Genomic DNA, 20,780 nt, shown 5'->3' on the forward strand with positions numbered 1-20,780 from the left:
CCCACTGGGTGAACCTTCTGACGGCCGTCAAGCATGTAACCCGTGTATATTTGGTTTTACCGCCCAGGATTGCATGCAGGCCTGCCTCTTCTTCTCCTCCTCCTACTCCATCATCCCTCTCCTCCTTGGCTGACTCCTCCTTTTCCGCTGCGCCTCCCAAGATCCCCAGAACCTATTTGACATGCCAGGTGAGACGTTGCCATGCTGTGCTGCGGCTGTTGCGCCTGGAAGCCAAGAGCCACACCGGTCCTGCACTGATTTCAGCTCTGCAGTCACAGGCAGATCAGTGGCTAACCCCGCTCAATTTGACAGTTGGTAAAGTGGTGTGTGCGACAACGGTGCCAATCTGCTGAGCGCGCTGAAACAGGCCAAAATGAAACACGTGCCGTGCATGGCACATGTCCTGAACTTAGTCGTGCAGCGATTCGTTGCCAAATACCCCGGGGTCCAGGACGTCTTGCGGCAGGCCAGGAAAATATCTGACCATTTTAGAAGATCTTACACAGCCATGGCTCGCCTTGCTGACGTTTAGCGGCGACACCACTTGCCCGTCAGATTTGTAACTGCCCGACGTGCTGGAACTCCACCTTGTATATGCTTGATAGGCTGCTCCAGCAGCAACGTGCCGTTAACGACTACCTGTACAAACTCTGCAGCAGGGCAGGTTCTGGAGAGCTTGGTTTCTTTTCACTGCGCCAGTGGCTGCTCATGCACGAAGCATGCAGACTTCTGCGGCCATTTGATGCGATCACCAAACTGGTCAGTCGCAGCCAGGGCGCCATCAGTGACATCGTACCTTACGCCTTCTTTCTGGAGCGTGCATTGCGTTGTGTTATTGATCAAGCCGTCGAGGAGCAAGAAGATGAGGAAGTCGCAATGATGAATGAATTCCCAGGGCCACTCCATCTGAGACAAGTCAGCAGGAGTCTGAAGAGGAGTCAGAGGAGGATGGTAGCTGGGGGGAGGAGGAGGAGCAAGAAGAGCATGCTTTAAACTTTTCGGGGATCCCTGGTGTTGTCCATGGCTGGGGGGAGGAGAACGAAGATGACATTCTCCTGGGTGATGAGCAGGAGCCAGGCCACTACACCGCTTCCAATTTAGTGCAAATGTGGGCCTTCATACTCCAGTGTTTGAAGAGGGACCCCCATATAAAAAGCATAAAGGGCAAGGACCAGTAATGGGTGGCAACGTACTTAGACCCCCGGTACAAACACAAAATGGCGGACATGTTACCACCATCACAGAGGGCTGTCAGAATGCAGCACTTCCAGGCCTTGCTTCGAGAGATGCTGCATTCTGCTGTTGCGAGCACTGGCAGAGGAATTTCCACCCACAGAGAAACAGGTGCTGGTACCATTCCTACCGCGCCTGCAAGAAGAGGGCGGTTTGAAGATGTGTTGGTCACTTCGGATATGAGATCATTCTTGCAGCCAACCAATCAACAGCCGCCCTCCGCATCCAGCCTCAAGGAACGCCTAGACCGACAGGTGTCCGACTACATAGAGTTAATGGCCGATGTGGACGCTCTGAGAAGGAACCCCTGGACTACTGGGTGTGCAGGCTTGACCTATGTCCAGAGCTGGCACAATTTGCCATGGAACTCTTAGCTTGCCCCTCGTTGAGTGTCCTGTCCGAAAGGACATTCAGCGCAGCAGGGGGGGATCATGACCGATAAGCGCACTCGCCTAGCTCACGACAGTGTGGACTAGTGATGAGCGGCAGTTATCCTATTCAAATTCGTGATATTTCGCAAATATTTGGTAGAATATTCGTCATATATTCGCGAATTCGGATATTCTACTTTTTTAACACAAAAATCGGCAAGGTGATGATCGTGTAATATGCGAATATTGCGCGCTCAATACAGGCGTGGGTCAAAAACATACAGTACAGACCAAAAGTTTGGACACACCTTCTCATTCAAAGAGTTTTCTTTATTTTCATGATTATGAAAATTGTAGATTCACACTGAAGGCATCAAAACTATGAATTAACACATGTGGAATTATATACATTACAAACAAGTGTCAAACAAATGAAAATATGTCATATTCTAGGTTCTTTAAAGTAGCCACCTTTTGCTTTGATTACTGCTTTGCACACTCTTGGCATTCTCTTGATGAGCTTCAAGAGGTAGTCCCCTGAAATGGTCTTCACTTCACAGGTGTGCCCTGTCAGGTTTAATAAGTGGGATTTCTTGCCTTATAAATGGGGTTGGGACCATCAGTTGCGTTGAGGAGAAGTCAGGTGGATACACAGCTGATAGTCCTACTGAATAGACTGTTAGAATTTGTATTATGGCAAGAAAAAAGCAGCTAAGTAAAGAAAAACGAGTGGCCATCATTACTATAAGAAATGAAGGTCAGTCAGTCAGACGAAAAATTGGGAAAACTTTGATAGTAAGGGCTATTTGACCATGAAGGAGAGTGATGGGGTGCTGCGCCAGATGACCTGGCCTCCACAGTCACCGGACCTGAACCTAATCGAGATGGTTTGGGGTGAGCTGGACCGCAGAGTGAAGGCAAAAGGGCCAACAAGTGCTAAGCATCTCTGGGAACTCCTTCAAGACTGTTGGAAGACCATTTCAGGGGACTACCTCTTGAAGCTCATCAAGAGAATGCCAAGAGTGTGCAAAGCAGTAATCAAAGCAAAAGGTGGCTACTTTGAAGAACCTAGAATATGACATATTTTCAGTTGTTTCACACTTGTTTGTTATGTATATAATTCCACATGTGTTAATTCATAGTTTTGATGCCTTCATAGTCATGAAAATAAAGAAAACTCTTTGAATGAGAAGGTGTGTCCAAACTTTTGGTCTGTACTGTATATAGCACTATAGAATATAGTGCTATATATTAATTTTTTTGCGTCTTTGGCCCACAAGCAACTTAAGCAGAGAGGAATCATGACGTCAGATGGAAATAAATGACGAATATTCTAAAAAATGAATATATAGCACTATTCATATATTCATTACGAAATTATAGCACTATATTCTAAATATTATCGAATTCTCAAAGTGCCGATATTCACAATAAAATTAGCTATTCGAATATTCGTGCTCAACACTAGTGTGGATCTCTGAGGAATTTAACACCTGTGACGACCACGTGTAATTGAATTAACTCATGCCAGCCCACACATATCTGCCACAACCCAGAACAAAGAATGGTCCTTGTCTTATGTATATACAGCAGCATAAAAGGCCTTTTCTGTCAGGTGAATGCCTAATTTTTGGGGCCTGTACTGGCCGGCAGTAAAATTTGTATCCAGCGACCGTCTAATGTACCTCCAGCCATATCATCACAAGTTCTTTTCTGTCCGGTGAATGCCTAATTTTTGGGGCCTGTACTCCCGTGGCTTAAAATTAAATTTTTCTAGGCTCCAGCAGGGCACATTTTTGAGAATTTCCCTTTAAGACGCATAAAAATAGCCCATGATTAAAATAGATATTTATTGTGGGAATTTTTGCCATTAATCCCCCTCTGGTATGTTGCTGTCCATGTTTTGGGACAATTTGTGCACTTCTAGTAAGTATTTGGTGGCTGCAGTTCCCTGCAAATAAAGTCAATGGGGCCCGCTGCGAACGCGTGTTTGTGAACCGTCCCATCCGATGTTCATCCATCACTAGTGAGAAGGAACTCTGTGCTCTGAGGGATACTGAGGAAGGGAATGTAATGAGAAGGAACTCTGTGCTCTGAGGGATACTGAGGAAGGGAATGTAATGAGAAGGAACTCTGTGCTCTGAGGGATACTGAGGAAGGGAATGCAATGAGAAGGAACTCTGTGCTCTGAGGGATACTGAGGAAGGGAATGTAATGAGAAGGAACTCTGTGCTCTGAGGGATACTGAGGAAGGGAATGTAATGAGAAGGAACTCTGTGCTCTGAGGAATTCATACGGAAGAAAGGGAATGCAATGAGAAGGAACTCTGTGCTCTGAGGGATACTGAGGAAGGGAATGTAATGAGAAGGAACTCTGTGCTCTGAGGGATACTGAGGAAGGGAATGTAATGAGAAGGAACTCTGTGCTCTGAGGGATACTGAGGAAGGGAATGCAATGAGAAGGAACTCTGTGCTCTGAGGGATACTGAGGAAGGGAATGTAATGAGAAGGAACTCTGTGCTCTGAGGGATACTGAGGAAGGGAATGTAATGAGAAGGAACTCTGTGCTCTGAGGGATACTGAGGAAGGGAATGCAATGAGAAGGAACTCTGTGCTCTGAGGGATACTGAGGAAGGGAATGTAATGAGAAGGAACTCTGTGCTCTGAGGGATACTGAGGAAGGGAATGTAATGAGAAGGAACTCTGTGCTCTGAGGGATACTGAGGAAGGGAATGTAATGAGAAGGAACTCTGTGCTCTGAGGGATACTGAGGAAGGGAATGTAATGAGAAGGAACTCTGTGCTCTGAGGAATTCATACGGAAGAAAGGGAATGCAATGAGAAGGAACTCTGTGCTCTGAGGGATACTACGGAAGGGAATGTAATGAGAAGGAACTCTGTGCTCTGAGGGATACTGAGGAAGGGAATGTAATGAGAAGGAACTCTGTGCTCTGAGGAATTCATACGGAAGAAAGGGAATGCAATGAGAAGGAACTCTGTGCTCTGAGGGATACTGAGGAAGGGAATGTAATGAGAAGGAACTCTGTGCTCTGAGGGATACTGAGGAAGGGAATGTAATGAGAAGGAACTCTGTGCTCTGAGGGATACTGAGGAAGGGAATGCAATGAGAAGGAACTCTGTGCTCTGAGGGATACTGAGGAAGGGAATGTAATGAGAAGGAACTCTGTGCTCTGAGGGATACTGAGGAAGGGAATGTAATGAGAAGGAACTCTGTGCTCTGAGGGATACTGAGGAAGGGAATGTAATGAGAAGGAACTCTGTGCTCTGAGGGATACTGAGGAAGGGAATGTAATGAGAAGGAACGCTGTGCTCTGAGGGATACTGAGGAAGGGAATGTAATGAGAAGGAACTCTGTGCTCTGAGGGATACTGAGGAAGGGAATGTAATGAGAAGGAACTCTGTGCTCTGAGGGATACTGAGGAAGGGAATGTAATGAGAAGGAACTCTGTGCTCTGAGGGATACTGAGGAAGGGAATGTAATGAGAAGGAACGCTGTGCTCTGAGGGATACTGAGGAAGGGAATGTAATGAGAAGGAACGCTGTGCTCTGAGGGATACTGAGGAAGTGTAAGAGGGAGAAATGTAATCAGGGAAACCCTTGGGTGGGAATAAGAGCTGGAAATTGGAATGATAAGTAGATATCATAGGAGATTTGTGGAGAATAGAACACAGGGTAGAAATTGTAAAAATAAAAAAAACTAAAGTAAATAAATGGAATGAGACTCTAGGGGTAAAATGTATGATAAATAATGAGAAAACGGGTTGGATGGACTAGAGGTGCCATGTGTACGAGGATCATGAGGTTACACTGAGATCCAAATTAAGTGCTATGAAAATGAATCTGGGGGGGTCCTTAGGGTACAGTGGTCTTAAAGGGGGTTTCCAAGACTTTTAGACTAATCTATCCTCAGGATAAGGGAGCAGTATCTGATCGGGGGGGGGGGGGGGGGCGGCGGTCTGACACCTGGGACCCCTGCCATCAGCTGTTTGAGAAGGCTTTTTCCTAGGCCAGTGATGTCACGTTTGATCACGTGAGCAGCTCAGCCCCATTGAAGTGAAGGGAGCAGAGCGCAATACCAAGCGGGTCCACGATACAATGTATGGCGCTGTGCTTAGTGAGCAGAGAGAAGGCCGTGGCGCTCACAGGAGTACCGGTGCCTTCTCAAACAGCTGATCAGCAGGGTCCCGGGCGTTGGTCCCCTACTGATCAGATACTGATTATCTATCAAGAGGATAGGGTCATCGGTAAAAAAATTCGGAAAAGCCTTTTAAATCTATAGGTCTAATAGGTTACACGTCTGTGTAGTCTCTATCGGAAAGGTGCTTGGATATCATTTCCAAAGTGATTGTGTACAGGAGGCCGGTGGTGCCTGCTACTACTCATCCGACCAAGCCCCTTGTACCCCACACTCCTGGGATGGCACGTGATGTTATCTGCAGTTTTACAACGTCCTCCTGGTGAATATAACGTAACCAGACCGTTCATCCATTTTTATTACAATGCAACCATACAACATGATCTGTGCAATCCAACTGTACAACCCAACCATACAATTCGATCTGTGCAATCCAGCCATACAATCAGATCTGTACAAATGTTCTCTGACCTTTCAGACTCCGCTATCCCAGGCGGAGTGCCTCCTGACTGCCCACACTAGAGACTCCACAAGATCAGAGGCCTGGCAGGGAGGAGTGTGCAGCAGATAACCAGAGGAGGACGCTGTGCACAGTAATCTCCCACTCTTGTGGGAGGTAACTTCTTTAAGGTGCATCAACAGATGTGTGTCTTTGGTCCAGGATGTCCAACGCAGCGGCGTTCAGCTCATGCATTTGTTCTCTTGATGTCTCGTATTGTCAGCGACTTCCCTTTGTTTAGACCATACAACCAAACAGCTGGAAACAGGCAGGTCTGGAAATGGACTCTGAAGGTGTGGATCTGGATCTCTGTCTCTGGGGAGACCGAATAGAAGGAGAGAAGCTTTTCTGTGCAGTCAAGGAGCACACCCACAATGGAGGGCCGCGGCAGGGGGATCCGGATCTCCTCGTTCTTGTGCCAGGCGCTCAGACGCTCCTTGTTCCACTTTACACACCAGGACAAGTCGCTGTCTCCGAGTTGTTGGCTTTTGCCGATTTCTGAGGCTGCCACACCAATGCCCCATCCATTGCTGTCTGCGGTGCTGACCTCCCAGTAGGTGCACCCTACGGAGAAACCTTCAGAGCAGAGAGCCTGACAGCTGAGGAACCTGCGCTCGTTTTTGGGGTAGGAATAATTCTTATCGGCCACAGTCACAGTCTTCAAGTCGGAGGAAAGAGACAGACGACAGCTGACAGTATCACGGTCAAAAGAGACAAGAGTCGCCCCTAAAATAAGGAAACAGGTTAGTGTGTATACGGCGTGTATGGATTACTGCCATTACTGGGGTAACGGCCATCGTGACCATCACCTTCACAAAGGTTGTCCATGCTTCACTGGAAAGTGAGGCATGGGAAGAATCACTACTGATCTGCAGAGAGCTGGGTGAACTCCATGATGGAAATCTGCCAGAGGCCAAACTTTCTTGTCACCCAACTTCTCCATCAACAGATATAACTAACGAGCATTTTAACAGAATATATAACAGCCGCACAGACTCTTGGACGAAGATCTAACACATCAGTAATCGGCCAGGTCACTGGGGCAGAGGACACTATACTCACACTGCAGAAGTTGGCTGGGCGGTTTCACCTGAAGACTGGCACTGATCTCCTGCTCTCGAGGCTGGGACGATCCGGGAGATAACTCAAAGGAGTCCTCCAGCACTGTAATAAGATGGACAGAAATGTAATGATCACGTCATCCTCCTGTGATTCCATGTCTAACCAGAGGGAGACAACCCTGTGCAGATCACAGGACAGGTAAACCTTCTGGAAAATCAAGAATTTGGTCAGTGCTTAATCCACATTACTGCTGCTGCACCCCAAGTCACATCAACCATCATGGTCCATGAGACCTCAAGTCAAGCACCTTGGGAAACGTGAGCCATATGCTACTGGGATCATTGCTGAATATATACTTTGTGTATATTTTATGCCCTTTGTCAGCAGGTAGTAGAATAGAAGGGGGTGGATGTTGGTGGACTTATATGACCTCTGATGGTACAATACATTTTCTGGAGTGTATTCAGGCAGAAGGTTTGGATTTCTTCATGGTCTGAGGGATTCTCACCTTGTTTGGGTGGGCACGGGGTGGATTCCAGGAGTGCGTGAGACAGAAGACTCCGCTTCATTTGGGTCACTGCATCGGTGGTGTCCACAATCCGGTTCTCATCAAAGGTGTATGGGCTATGGGATGCTGATGTTGTGAAGATCTCCTCAGATTTGACATCCTGGAGGCCATGAGAAGAAAATATTCAGACAAATCACCAGGTGACTGCATAAATACTAATTACTACTGAGGAACTCCAGGAAGTCATGGATGATGGAGAAGGACTTTACACTGCACAGCTACAGCTCATGGACAGAAAGTACATCCCGTAATGAGGTCAACAGTCCTGAAATCCTCCAAGTCCTTAGTATGTAGGTCTGCCTAGTGCGTGACCACAGGGTGGTCCTCCTTACAGCACGTTATTCTAGTATGCAGTTAGTAAAACACTAATACCCTCACACCATCATATATTTCTAGTTCTGGCCTCAATCACAAAATGCTCTTCTTCAAAACATTCCTGGATCAAAACCTTAAGAAATTCAGCAAGCAATGTCCTGCAGAGTAGCCCCAGACTGAAGCCTTCCCCATATGTGGACCACCACTTGTGACATCTTATGGAAGGTCTGCTGCACCTTCAGCATCGATATCCAGTCATACTCCAGCTGCTCCTCCAGTTGTGCCTTCTGCCTCTTCATGTCATCAAGATCAGCAATCAGCTTTTGCACCAGCTGTGATGTCTCTCTCTGTGCACTGTCCTGCTCCTGCTTCATCCTCCAGAACGCAGCCCGCTCCTGCTTCTCCAAATAGTCCCGCATTTCCCGGAAGTCCCGGGTCAAGTTATCCTTAATGTCAGAGATAAGTATCTGGAAGGACAGGAGAAAGATTAAAGACAGCAGATCAAATAAAGCATGGGTGTACGTGGTGGACATCGAACCAGAGATTCTGGAACAGATTGTCAAAGTACTGGTCACACATATCTCCATTATCCTAAATTACATCCTGTATTCTACTCCAGAGCTGCACTCACTATTCTGCTGGTGGAGTCACTGTGTACATACATTATTTACCCTGTACTGATCCTGAGTTAGTCAGGTCCATAAATATTGGGACATGGACACAATTCTGACATTTTTGGCTCTATAGACCACCACAATGGATGTGAAATGAAACGAACAAGATGTGCTTTACCTGCAGACTGTCAGCTGTAATTTGAGGGTATTTACATCCAAATCAGGTGACCGGTGCAGGAATTACAAAAGTTTGCATATGTGCCTCCTACTTGTTAAGGGACCAAAAGTAATGGGACAATTGTCTTCTCAGCTGTTCCATGGCCAGGTGTGTGTTATTCCCTCATTATCCCAATTACAATGAGCAGATAAAAGGTCAGAGGTCATTTCCAGTCGGCTATCTGCATTTGGAATCTGTTGCTGTCAACTCTCAATATGAGATCCAAAGAGCTGTCACTATCAGTGAAGCCATCATTAGGCTGAAAAAACACAACAAACCCATCAGAGAGATAGCAAAAACATTAGGCGCGGCCAAAACAACTGCTTGGAACATTCTTAAAAAGAAGGAACGCATCGGTGAGCTCAGCAACACCAAAAGACCCGGAAGACCACGGAAAACAACTGTAGTGGATGACCGAAGAATTCTTTCCCTGGTGAAGAAAACACCCTTCACACCAGTTGGCCAGATGAAGACCACTCTCCAGGAGGTAGGTGTATGTGTGTCAAAGTCAACAATCAGGAGAAGACTTCACCAGAGTGAATACAGAGGGTTCACCACAAGATGTAAACCATTGGTGAGCCTCAAACAGGAAGGCCAGATTAGAGTTTGCCAAACGACATCTAAAAAAGCCTTCACAGTTCTGGAACAACATCCTATGGACAGATGAGACCAAGATCAACTTGTACCAGAGTGATGGGAAGAGAAGAGTATGGAGAAGGAAAGGAGCTGCTCATGATCCTAAGCATACCACCTCTTCAGTGAAGCATGGTGGTGGTAGTGTCATGGCGTGGGCATGTATGTCTGCCAATGGAACTGCTTCTCTTGTATTTATTGATGATGTGACTGCTGACAAAAGCAGCAGGATGAATTCTGAAGTGTTTCGGGCAATATTATCTGCTCATATTCAGCCAAATGCTTCAGAACTCATTGGACGGCGCTTCACAGTGCAGATGGACAATGACCCAAAGCATACTGCAAAAGCAACCAAAGAGTTTAAGGGAAAGAAGTGGAATGTTCTGCAATGGCCGAGTCAATCACCGGACCTGAATCCGATTGAGCATTTCACTTGCTGAAGACAAAACTGAAGGGAAAATGTCCCAAGAACAAGCAGGAACTGACGACAGTTGCAGTAGAGGCCTGGCCGAGCATCACCAGGGATGAAACCAGCGTCTGGTGATGTCTATGCGTTCCAGACTTCAGGCTGTAATTGACTGCAAAGGATTTGCAACCAAGTATTAAAAAGTGAGAGTTTGATTATTATTCTGTCCCATTACTTTTGGTCCCTTAACAAGTACGAGGCACATATGGAAACTGCTGTAATTCCTGCACCGTTCACCGGATTTGGATGTAAATCCCCTCAGATTACAGCTGACAGTCTGCAGGTAAAGCACATCTTGTTTGTTTCATTTCACATCCATTGTGGTGGTGTATAGAGCCAAAAATGTTACAATTGTGTCCATGTCCCAATATTTATGGAACTGACTGTACATCCTGTATTATACTCCAGAGCTGCACTCACTATTCTGCTGGTGCAGTCACTGTGTACATTACGCCGGCCTCGTCTGAGAACTCGATCTTGACTAGCCTCAGAACTGGGGGTTGTAAAGTTGTTGTGGGTGACTGTTCACACATTTGCTGTGGGGCCCAGTCCGTTCACCAATGGAGGGAAGCTGAGATCTGAGCTGGGTTCTGGACAGTAGGGCTATGCCTGCAGTTAGAAGGGGTCTCATCAGGTCTTTGAAGAATAGATTTCTGGCTACTCCGACTCAGATGATCCATAAAGGGAACCTGTCACCGGGATTTTGGGTATAGAGCTGAGGACATGGGTTGCTAGATGGCCTCTAGCACATCCGCTATACCCAGTCCCCATAGCTCTGTGTGCCTTTATTGTGTAAAAAAAAAACGATTTGATACATATGCAATAATATGCAATAGCACACGGAGTGCTATCCGCATCTTTTGCGGTCCCACTGAAGTGAATGGGTCCGCACCCGAGCCACAAAAAATGCGGCTCGGATGCGGAACCAAAACCACGGTCGTGTGAATGAGCCCTAATCCAGCGACTCCTATCACCGCCACGATCCGGAGCCGGCACCACTTCTAGAGTTGGAGCTATGAATGGGCCGAGCACCGCCCGTGAACGCGCGTTCTCCCTGTCCATCCATGTGAGTGCACTCCCAGTGTTGCATTCGATTGGCGTCTGAGCGGCCGGAGAGGACGCCGCAATGGACTCCACTACAGAGGGACGCAGCTAGAACTGCAGGACGGACGGGTGCACCATGCAATGACAGACATGTTCCAGGTGATGAGCACTTGTACGAAGTCACCCAACTTTCTGAGATGGAAGTGCGGCTGTTCTGGAGAATTAACTCCTTACAATCCTGTGTTCCATAATAGAAGGATTCAAGGACATTTCACAATTTCAAGATGACTGAGTTTGTGGAAAGTATTGCACCTCGAGCACTTCCTTTTAGCTCGCGCAGCTAGTTGTGTCCAGAAATGGAAATGAGTCGTCGCTGGAATTAAGAGGTCGACTGATAACCAATCACAGTCATTCATGGAGAGACCTGAGAAGCGTTTGATCCCAGTACAATCCCCATCCGCACGCCCGCTGTGAAGGATCTGATCCGGCTAAGATCTTATTTTTATTGATCTGGAGAATTGTACCGATGTCAGAAGGACTGTAAACATGCATCCAGAAGAGGAGATGCCTTCAGAAGATTGGAGGCCTCAACCTCAAGGCCCAATAAGAGCCAGAGGACAAGTAATGCCATCAGCTGCGCCACGAGCAGAGTCCTCTTCATGCAAGACCGCCCTCTACCTGCTCCACTGCCACCTCCCCGACCGAACTGGAAGAATCCTACGTAGAGGCTGAACATGCTCAGTGGTGGACATGTCGTCTTCTGTCCCACCCTCCTGGACACTGACCGAGCTGCCGTAGGACGTCCAGGAAAATGACAATTTGATTACGGAAATTTCCTGTAATCCGAAGGAACTTTCCCTCCTTTTTCTAAATGTAATATTGCTGTACAGAAATCCACCGGCTCCTTCCTCCTGCTGAGCTTTACAGGGTTAAGTGATCATTGTTGCTTATTAACCTGTTGCTGTCTGGTTGTACCTGGGGGCTTTAACCCATTCATGCTAGTGCTGCCTAAAAACTACAGGAAATTAAAATTTGTACCTTCCTGGCGTTGTGTGATAGAACCGTCCTACACTGAGACCTGGCGCTAACAACACAGAGAGAGGCCTGATCTGTGGGGGCGTCACCTGAATCTCCCGGTAGGCGTCCTTGTGGCGGCTGATGATGTGCTCCTTACTTGTGATGCTCTCCTCCAGGTGACTGATCCTCTTCCTCATAATCTCCTTCAGAAAACACAAATAGAAAATCAGAATTAGAGAACGATGATGAGGATGCGCCCCAGACCCCCCAATGACCCCGCTGAGCTCACCAGCCAGTGACCTATCAGCCGTAGCATTAAAACCATCTATCGGGGGGCGGATATATCCGGAAATGAATAACACCGACAGGGCGACAGGAGGAGGGAGAAGCCAAGCATGACTGGGGCAGCCGCCAATGACGGGGGGAAGGACGTCGGGGCAGCCGCCGATGACTGGGGGGGGCGGACATTGGGGCAGCCACCGATTGAGGGGCGGGGGGTTGGGGAAAGCAGCCGCAGATGACCGGGGGCGTGGTGGACGTCAGGGCAGCCGCCCTTTTATATCCCTCACCCGCCAGTTCAGTGCATTGGCCCCCATAGGATTGGTGGGAGACAATCGTGGCTGTTCCATCAGTGGGTGTCATTCTGATGTCACCGCTTCTCCACGGCTTCTAATACACAGCAGGGGGAGGGGCTAATGCAATCCACAGGTGATGTCATCAGAATCTCCACTCTCATACATCTCCTAGCTTGGTTGTCAGACAGCAACGGAAAAGGCACATATTAACCCCTTACTGATCGGATGCACTGATCGGGGGGGGGGGACCAGGAGATGCCCGATCAGCAGCAGGGCTCCGGCTGTATATTCCAGCATCGGTGAATACACCAATGTCGGCACTTTAACTCTTTGTATGCTGTGGTCAGCGCGGCATGTACGGGCTGTGTGGAGGGGACCCAATGGCCTTCTGAGACCCAGGGGGCAGGCAATGCATTACACGTGTATATTATAGAGGGCATCAGACCCCCACAGTGGGACAAAAATATAAAAGGGAAAAAAAATGTGTTTTTTATTAAAAAAAAAGTTTCAAGAAAAAAAAACAAAAAAAAAAAACACCCTCTCTCCTCATCAAGCCATATACAATAAAAAAACAAAACAAAAACATACACATATTAGGAATCACCGACTGTAAAAATATCACATGATCTACCCCGGAAAAAAAACAACAAAAAAAACCCGCACCAAAATAGCCATTTTTCGGTCAGTCTTACAAAACGTTTACTACCAAGTGACCAAAAAGTAAAATGTACCCCACAATGGCCCCAGTGAAAATGTCACCTCGTCAAAAAATGAGCCCCCACACAAGATGATCAGCCGAAAAATACAAAAATATGGCTCTCAGAAAATGGAGACACAAAAACTTTTTTTTTTAATCAAAGGTGCTTTGTGTAAAAGTGTTAAAACATTAAAAAAAATTAAAAAAATTATAAAATTGGTTTCTCTGTAATCGTCCTGACCAGCAGAATAAAGGTAACGTCACTTTAACCGCACGATGTTCGCTGCAATAACAAAACCCAAAAAGCAATGGCAGAGGCGCCGCCTTATCTTTATCCTGCTTCCCAAAAAGCTAAATAAAAAGTCGTATGTGACCAAAATAGAAAATTAAAATGTACGGTTAGAAAATGGCTGCACTGGCGCCCATAAACCGTTGCACCAAAATCTGCCCTACAAAAACCATATGGCGCTCCTTCCCTTCTGATGCCGGCCGGGTGCCCAAACAGCAATTAACCACCACATGTGGGCCGATGCTGCGTTCAGGGGGAAATGCTTAACAAAACTGGGGGTGTTTGTTTTCCTGTTACCCCTTCTGAAAATGAAAACTGGGGCTTATGCAACATTTTATAGGAAGAAAGAAAAATTTTTATTTTCCCAGCTAAGGGTTTCTAAATTCTACGAAAAGCCCGTGGGGTCCAAATGGCCAGTACACCCCTCAGACACAAAGGTCAGAACGGGAACTGTAGATAGTTTTAAGCGTGGGGAGACATAATAAAGGATATAAATCCAGGGTCGCCGTAATCGTACTGACCCCCAGAAGATGATCGTCGTGTCAATGGACACCGTAAACACTAAATAAAAAAACAATGGCGCAGTGCCCCCAGAGAATGTTTTTAAGGTCCTTCAGTACAAGTTCGCAGCCCTCGTACGTCCAGAGGGGTAACCGCCGCGGCTCATGCACGCAAATGTGGTTTCTTCAGCGTCCGTTCCGTTTTTCTTTGCGGCCTGTATGCAGAACCATTCTCTTCAATGGGGCCGCAAAAAACAGAAGTGACTCCATGTGCGTTCTGTGTCCGCATGGCTGTTCTGCAGAAAAATACATGTCCAATTATCCGCATTACGGACAAGGACAGGACTGCTCTATTCAGGACGGCTATTCCAGAATACACACGACCGAGATCCGTGTTTACAGATCCGCAATTTGCGAACCACAAAACGACTACAGTTGTGTACATAAGCCCTTAAAGGGGTGTTCCCCTCTTGAACGTTGGAGGCACACCGCTGGGACCCACACCTATACTTACAACGGAGCCCACAAGGTGCCGGAGGGTGCACTTCACATGCGCAGTCACCCTCCATTCATACCTATAGAAGCTCTGCGCGCTCAGCTGTTTCCACCAGCCCCATAGAAGTGAATGGAGCGGTGGCCGCACCTGCGCAGTGCGCTACCATTCATTTCAACAGGACGTCCAAAAATAGTCGAGCAGCGCTCCTATACGAATGAAGAGTGCAGCTGCGCAGGCAAGCCCACCCGCCGGGACTTTGTGAGCTCCGGTCTAAGTATAGGTGCGGGTCCCAGCGGTGGAACCCCAACTCTACCATAGCAATATGATCCAGGATGGGAATACCCCGTTAACCGCATCCTTGCTGGTGTAGACTGTCAGCAGTATAGTGCAGTCACTAACCCATAGACCTCCTGAGTGATGCAAAACTGAATAGGTCTGGAGGATCCTCAGCCTCCCTGCTCAATGGATCTGGGGGGGGATCCTCAGCCTCCCTGCTCAATGGCTCTGGGGGGGGGGGAATCCTCAGCCTCCCTGCTCAATGGCTCTGGGGGGGGGGGATCCTCAGCCTCCCTGCTCAATGGCTCTGGGGGGGGGATCCTCAGCCTCCCTGCTCAATGGCTCTGGGGGGGGATCCTCAGCCTCCCTGCTCAATGGCTCTGGGGGGGATCCTCAGCCTCCCTGCTCAATGGATCTGGGGGGGGATCCTCAGCCTCCCTGCTCAATGGCTCTGGGGGGGGGATCCTCAGCCTCCCTGCTCAATGGCTCTGGGGGGGGATCCTCAGCCTCCCTGCTCAATGGCTCTGGGGGGGATCCTCAGCCTCCCTGCTCAATGGCTCTGGGGGGGGGGGATCCTCAGCCTCCCTGCTCAATGGCTCGGGGGGGGGGGATCCTCAGCCTCCCTGCTCAATGGCTCGGGGGGGGGGGGGGATCCTCAGCCTCCCTGCTCAATGGCTCGGGGGGGGGGGGGGATCCTCAGCCTCCCTGCTCAATGGCTCTGGGGGGGGGGGGATCCTCAGCCTCCCTGCTCAATGGCTCTGGGGGGATCCTCAGCCTCCCTGCTCAATGGCTCTGGGGGGGATCCTCAGCCTCCCTGCTCAATGGCTCTGGGGGGGGGGGGGTCCTCAGCCTCCATGCTCAATGGCTCTGGGGGGGGGGGGATCCTCAGCCTCCCTGCTCAATGGCTCTGGGGGGGATCCTCAGCCTCCCTGCTCAATGGATCTGGGGGGGATCCTCAGCCTCCCTGCTCAATGGCTCTGGGGGGGGATCCTCAGCCTCCCTGCTCAATGGCTCTGGGGGGGGATCCTCAGCCTCCATGCTCAATGGCTTTGGGGGGGATCCTCAGCCTCCCTGCTCAATGGATCTGGGGGGGGGGGATCCTCAGCCTTCCTCCTGATTGGGTCTGGGGGGATCCTCAGCCTTCCTCCTGATTGGGTCTGAGGGAACCCCGCCCTCACTCCACTCACCTGCTTCTTCCTGTATAGCTCCAGAAGATGCACAGGGTGACACTCCTCATGCTGCACTGCACACTCTGGGCACAAGGGGGAGCTGTGTGAAACACAGAAATACTCCAGGCCTCTGTCGTGCTGCATGCAGGGCCAGGATGCAGTGATGAGGTTGACCAGCAGGTGGCGCTGGCGTCCAGTGGGATCTTGGTGCAGCACAAGGTGCTCTTGGCAGAGTGGGGCCCCGCAGGGTAGGCACAGCCTTAGGGCCCCTGCCCCGGTACAGGAGGGGCAGCGCTCATGGGCTCTGCTGTCCTGGGCCTGCAGCGCGTCCAGCAGAGCGGACAGGTCGGTGTTCTTGTTCAGCTCCGGCCGCTCCTTGAAGTTCTTCTGACACAAGGGGCAGTTGCAGCGGGCGTTCTCCGCCCAGTACTTCTCTAGGCAGCCCCTGCAGAAGGTGTGGCCGCAGGGCAGGGTGCTGGGGTGCGCATAGTAGCTGAAGCAGACGGTGCACACCAGGTCCTGGGGCTGCAGCCGGAGCACCAGCAGCTTCTCCTCCTCCATAACTGCGGGGGGAGCGTCCTCTGCCGCCACCTGCTGGAGGAGTGGTGTAAGTGCGGCTCCAGGGTCACATGCTTCACCCGCCTTCCCAGACACTTAGCACTGTGTTACATAGGACTGCAGGTGACATCTACTCCATTACCTGCCCTCAGAGAGATATATCTGTGGTGTTACATAGGACTGCAGATGACATCTACTACATTATCTGTACTCAGAGAGTTATCACTGTGTTATTTGTGCTGTTACATAGGACTGCAGGTGACATCTACTACATTATCTGTACTCAGAGAGCTATCACTGTGTTATCTGTGGTGTTACATAGGACTGCAGGTGACATCTACTCTATTATCTGTACTCAGAGAGCTGTCACTGTGTTATCTGTGGTGTTACATAGGACTGCAGGTGACATCTACTCCATTATCTGTACTCAGAGAGTTATCACTGTTATCTGTGGTGTTACATAGGACTGCAGGTGACATCTACTCCATTACCCGCCCTCAGAGAGATATATCTGTGGTGTTACATAGGACTGCAGATGACATCTACTCCATTATCTGTACTCAGAGAGTTATCACTGTGTTATCTGTGCTGTTACATAGGACTGCAGATGACATCTACTACATTATCTGTACTCAGAGAGTTATCACTGTGTTATCTGCGGTGTTACATAGGACTGCAGGTGACATCTACTACATTATCTGTACTTAGAGAGCTATCACTGTGTTATCTGTGGTGTTACATAGGACTGCAGGTGACATCTACTCTATTATCTGTACTCAGAGAGCTGTCACTGTGTTATCTGTGGTGTTACATAGGACTGCAGGTGACATCTACTCCATTACCTGCCCTCAGAGAGATATATCTGTGGTGTTACATAGGACTGCAGATGACATCTACTACATTATCTGTACTCAGAGAGTTATCACGGTGTTATCTGTGCTGTTACATAGGACTGCAGGTGACATCTACTCTATTATCTGTACTCAGAGAGCTGTCACTGTGTTATCTGTGGTGTTACATAGGACTGCAGGTGACATCTACTCCATTATCTGTACTCAGAGAGTTATCACTGTTATCTGTGGTGTTACATAGGACTGCAGGTGACATCTACTACATTATCTGTACTCAGAGAGTTATCACTGTGTTAGCTGTGGTGTTACATAGGACTGCAGGTGACATCTACTCCATTACCCGCCCTCAGAGAGATATATCTGTGGTGTTACATAGGACTGCAGATGACATCTACTCCATTATCTGTACTCAGAGAGTTATCACTGTGTTATCTGTGCTGTTACATAGGACTGCAGGTGACATCTACTACATTATCTGTATTCAGAGAGTTATCACCGTGTTCTCTGTGGTGTTACATAGGACTGCAGGTGACATCTACTACATTATCTGTACTCAGAGAGTTATCACTGTGTTATCTGTGGTGTTACATAGGACTGCAGATGACATCTACTACATTATCTGTACTCAGAGAGCTATCACTGTGTTATCTCTGGTGTTACATAGGACTGCAGGTGACATCTACTACATTATCTGTACTCAGAGAGCTGTCACTGTGTTATCTCTGGTGTTACATAGGACTGCAGGTGACATCTACTACATTATCTGTACTCAGAGAGTTATCACCGTGTTATCTGTGGTATTACATAGGACTGCAGGTGACATCTACTACATTACCTGTACTCAGAGTTATCACTGTTATCTGTGGTGTTACATAGGACTGCAAGTGACATCTACTCCATTACCTGTACTCAGAGAGCTGTCACTGTGTTATCTCTGGTGTTACATAGGACTGCAGGTGACATCTACTACATTATCTGTACTCAGAGAGTTATCAATGTGTTATATGTGGTGTTACATAGGACTGCAAGTGACATCTACTACATTATCTGTACTCAGAGAGTTATCACTGTGTTATCTGTGGTGTTACATAGGACTGCAGGTGACATCTACTACATTATCTGTACTCAGAGAGTTATCACCGTTTTATCTGTGGTGTTACATAGGACTGCAGGTGACATCTACTACATTACCTGTACTCAGAGTTATCACTGTTATCTGTGGTGTTACATAGGACTGCAAGTGACATCTACTCCATTACCTGTACTCAGAGAGCTGTCACTGTGTTATCTCTGGTGTTACATAGGACTGCAGGTGACATCTACTACATTATCTGTACTCAGAGAGTTATCACTGTTATCTCTGGTGTTACATAGGACTGCAGGTGACATCTACTACATCATCTGTACTTAGAGAGCTATCACTGTGTTATCTGTGGTGTTACATAGGACTGCAGGTGACATCTACTACATTATCTGTACTCAGAGTCATCACTGTGTTATCTGTGGTGTTACATAGGACTGCAGGTGACATCTACTACATTATCTGTACTCAGAGAGTTATCACTGTGTTATCTGTGGTGTTACATAGGACTGCAGGTGACATCTACTGCATTATCTGTACTCAGAGAGTTATCACTGTTATCTCTGGTGTTACATAGGACTGCAGGTGACATCTACTACATTATCTGTACTCAGAGACTTATCACAGTGTTATCTGTGCTGTTACATAGGACTGCAGGTGACATCTACTACATTATCTGTACTCAGAGACTTATCACAGTGTTATCTGTGGTGTTACATAGGACTGCAGGTGACATCTACTCCATTATCTGTACTCAGAGAGTTATCACTGTTATCTGTGGTGTTACATAGGACTGCAGGTGACATCTACTACATTATCTGTACTCAGAGAGTTATCACTGTGTTAGCTGTGGTGTTACATAGGACTGCAGGTGACATCTACTCCATTACCCGCCCTCTGAGAGATTTATCTGTGGTGTTACATAGGACTGCAGATGACATCTACTCCATTATCTGTACTCAGAGAGTTCTCACTGTGTTATCTGTGGTGTTACATAGGACTGCAGGTGACATCTACTACATTATCTTTATTCAGAGAGTTATCACGGTGTTATCTCTGGTGTTACATAGGACTGCAGGTGACATCTACTGTCTTATCTGTACTCAGAGACTTATCACTGTGTTATCTGTGGTGTTACATAGGACTGCAGGTGACATCTACTACATTATCTGTACTCAGAGAGTTATCACTGTGTTATCTCTGGTGTTACATAGGACTGCAGATGACATCTACTCCATTATCTGTACTCAGAGAGTTATCACTGTGTTATCTGTGCTGTTACATAGGACTGCAGGTGACATCTACTACATTATCTGTACTCAGAGAGATATCACTGTGTTATCTCTGGTGTTACATAGGACTGCAGGTGACATCTACTACATTATCTGTACTCAGAGAGCTGTCACTGTGTTATCTCTGGTGTTACATAGGACTGCAGGTGACATCTACTACATTATCTGTACTCAGAGAGTTATCACCGTGTTATCTGTGGTATTACATAGGACTGCAGGTGACATCTACTACATTACCTGTACTCAGAGTTATCACTGTTATCTGTGGTGTTACATAGGACTGCAAGTGACATCTACTCCATTACCTGTACTCAGAGAGCTGTCACTGTGTTATCTCTGGTGTTACATAGGACTGCAGGTGACATCTACTACATTATCTGTACTCAGAGAGTTATCAATGTGTTATATGTGGTGTTACATAGGACTGCAAGTGACATCTACTACATTATCTGTACTCAGAGAGTTATCACTGTGTTATCTGTGCTGTTACATAGGACTTCAAGTGACATCTACTCCATTACCTGTACTCAGAGAGTTATCACCGTGTTATCTGTGTTGTTACATAGGACTGCAGGTGACATCTACTACATTATCTGTACTCAGAGAGTTATCACTGTTATCTCTGGTGTTACATAGGACTGCAGGTGACATCTACTACATTATCTGTACTCAGAGAGTTATCAATGTGTTATATGTGGTGTTACATAGGACTGCAGGTGACATCTACTCCATTACCTGTACTCAGAGACTTATCACAGTGTTATCTGTGCTGTTACATAGGACTGCAGGTGACATCTACTACA

The 20,780-nt window shown here is 47.6% G+C and overlaps 1 protein-coding gene across 2 annotated transcripts; it reads right to left on the minus strand.

Moving 5' to 3' along the window:
* Window positions 1-6,223: 6,223 nt before the first annotated feature.
* LOC121004795 (E3 ubiquitin-protein ligase RNF135-like) lies at window positions 6,224-16,776 on the minus strand. 2 transcript variants are annotated; one of them, XM_040437154.1, is made up of 6 exons: window positions 16,214-16,776; window positions 12,301-12,396; window positions 8,439-8,669; window positions 7,828-7,987; window positions 7,320-7,421; window positions 6,228-6,983 (listed from the first exon to the last, which is right to left on the minus strand). In XM_040437154.1, the coding sequence occupies exons 1-6, from the start codon at window positions 16,754-16,756 to the stop codon at window positions 6,445-6,447; spliced, it is 1,671 nt and encodes a 556-aa protein (XP_040293088.1). In that variant the 5' UTR covers window positions 16,757-16,776; the 3' UTR covers window positions 6,228-6,444. The 2 variants fall into 2 exon arrangements, with proteins under 2 accessions (XP_040293089.1, XP_040293088.1); XM_040437155.1 differs by lacking the exon at window positions 12,301-12,396 and having other exon boundaries at window positions 6,224-6,983.
* Window positions 16,777-20,780: the final 4,004 nt, after the last annotated feature.

Source organism: Bufo bufo, chromosome 6 (genome assembly GCF_905171765.1).
Source record: "Bufo bufo chromosome 6, aBufBuf1.1, whole genome shotgun sequence".
Classification (NCBI taxonomy): Eukaryota; Metazoa; Chordata; class Amphibia; order Anura; family Bufonidae; genus Bufo; species Bufo bufo.

Bases quoted from the DNA above. Each gene is read 5' to 3' on its own strand.
- LOC121004795 (XM_040437154.1), bottom strand. From the start codon at position 16,756: ATGGAGGAGGAGAAGCTGCTGGTGCTCCGGCTGCAGCCCCAGGACCTG. The intron at 12,397-16,213 runs GTGAGTGGAGTG...TGTTTTCTGAAG, and splicing joins AGCTATACAGGAAGAAGCAG to GAGATTATGAGGAAGAGGAT. The intron at 6,984-7,319 runs GTGAGTATAGTG...TCCTTATTTTAG, and splicing joins GCCCAGCCAACTTCTGCAGT to GGGCGACTCTTGTCTCTTTT.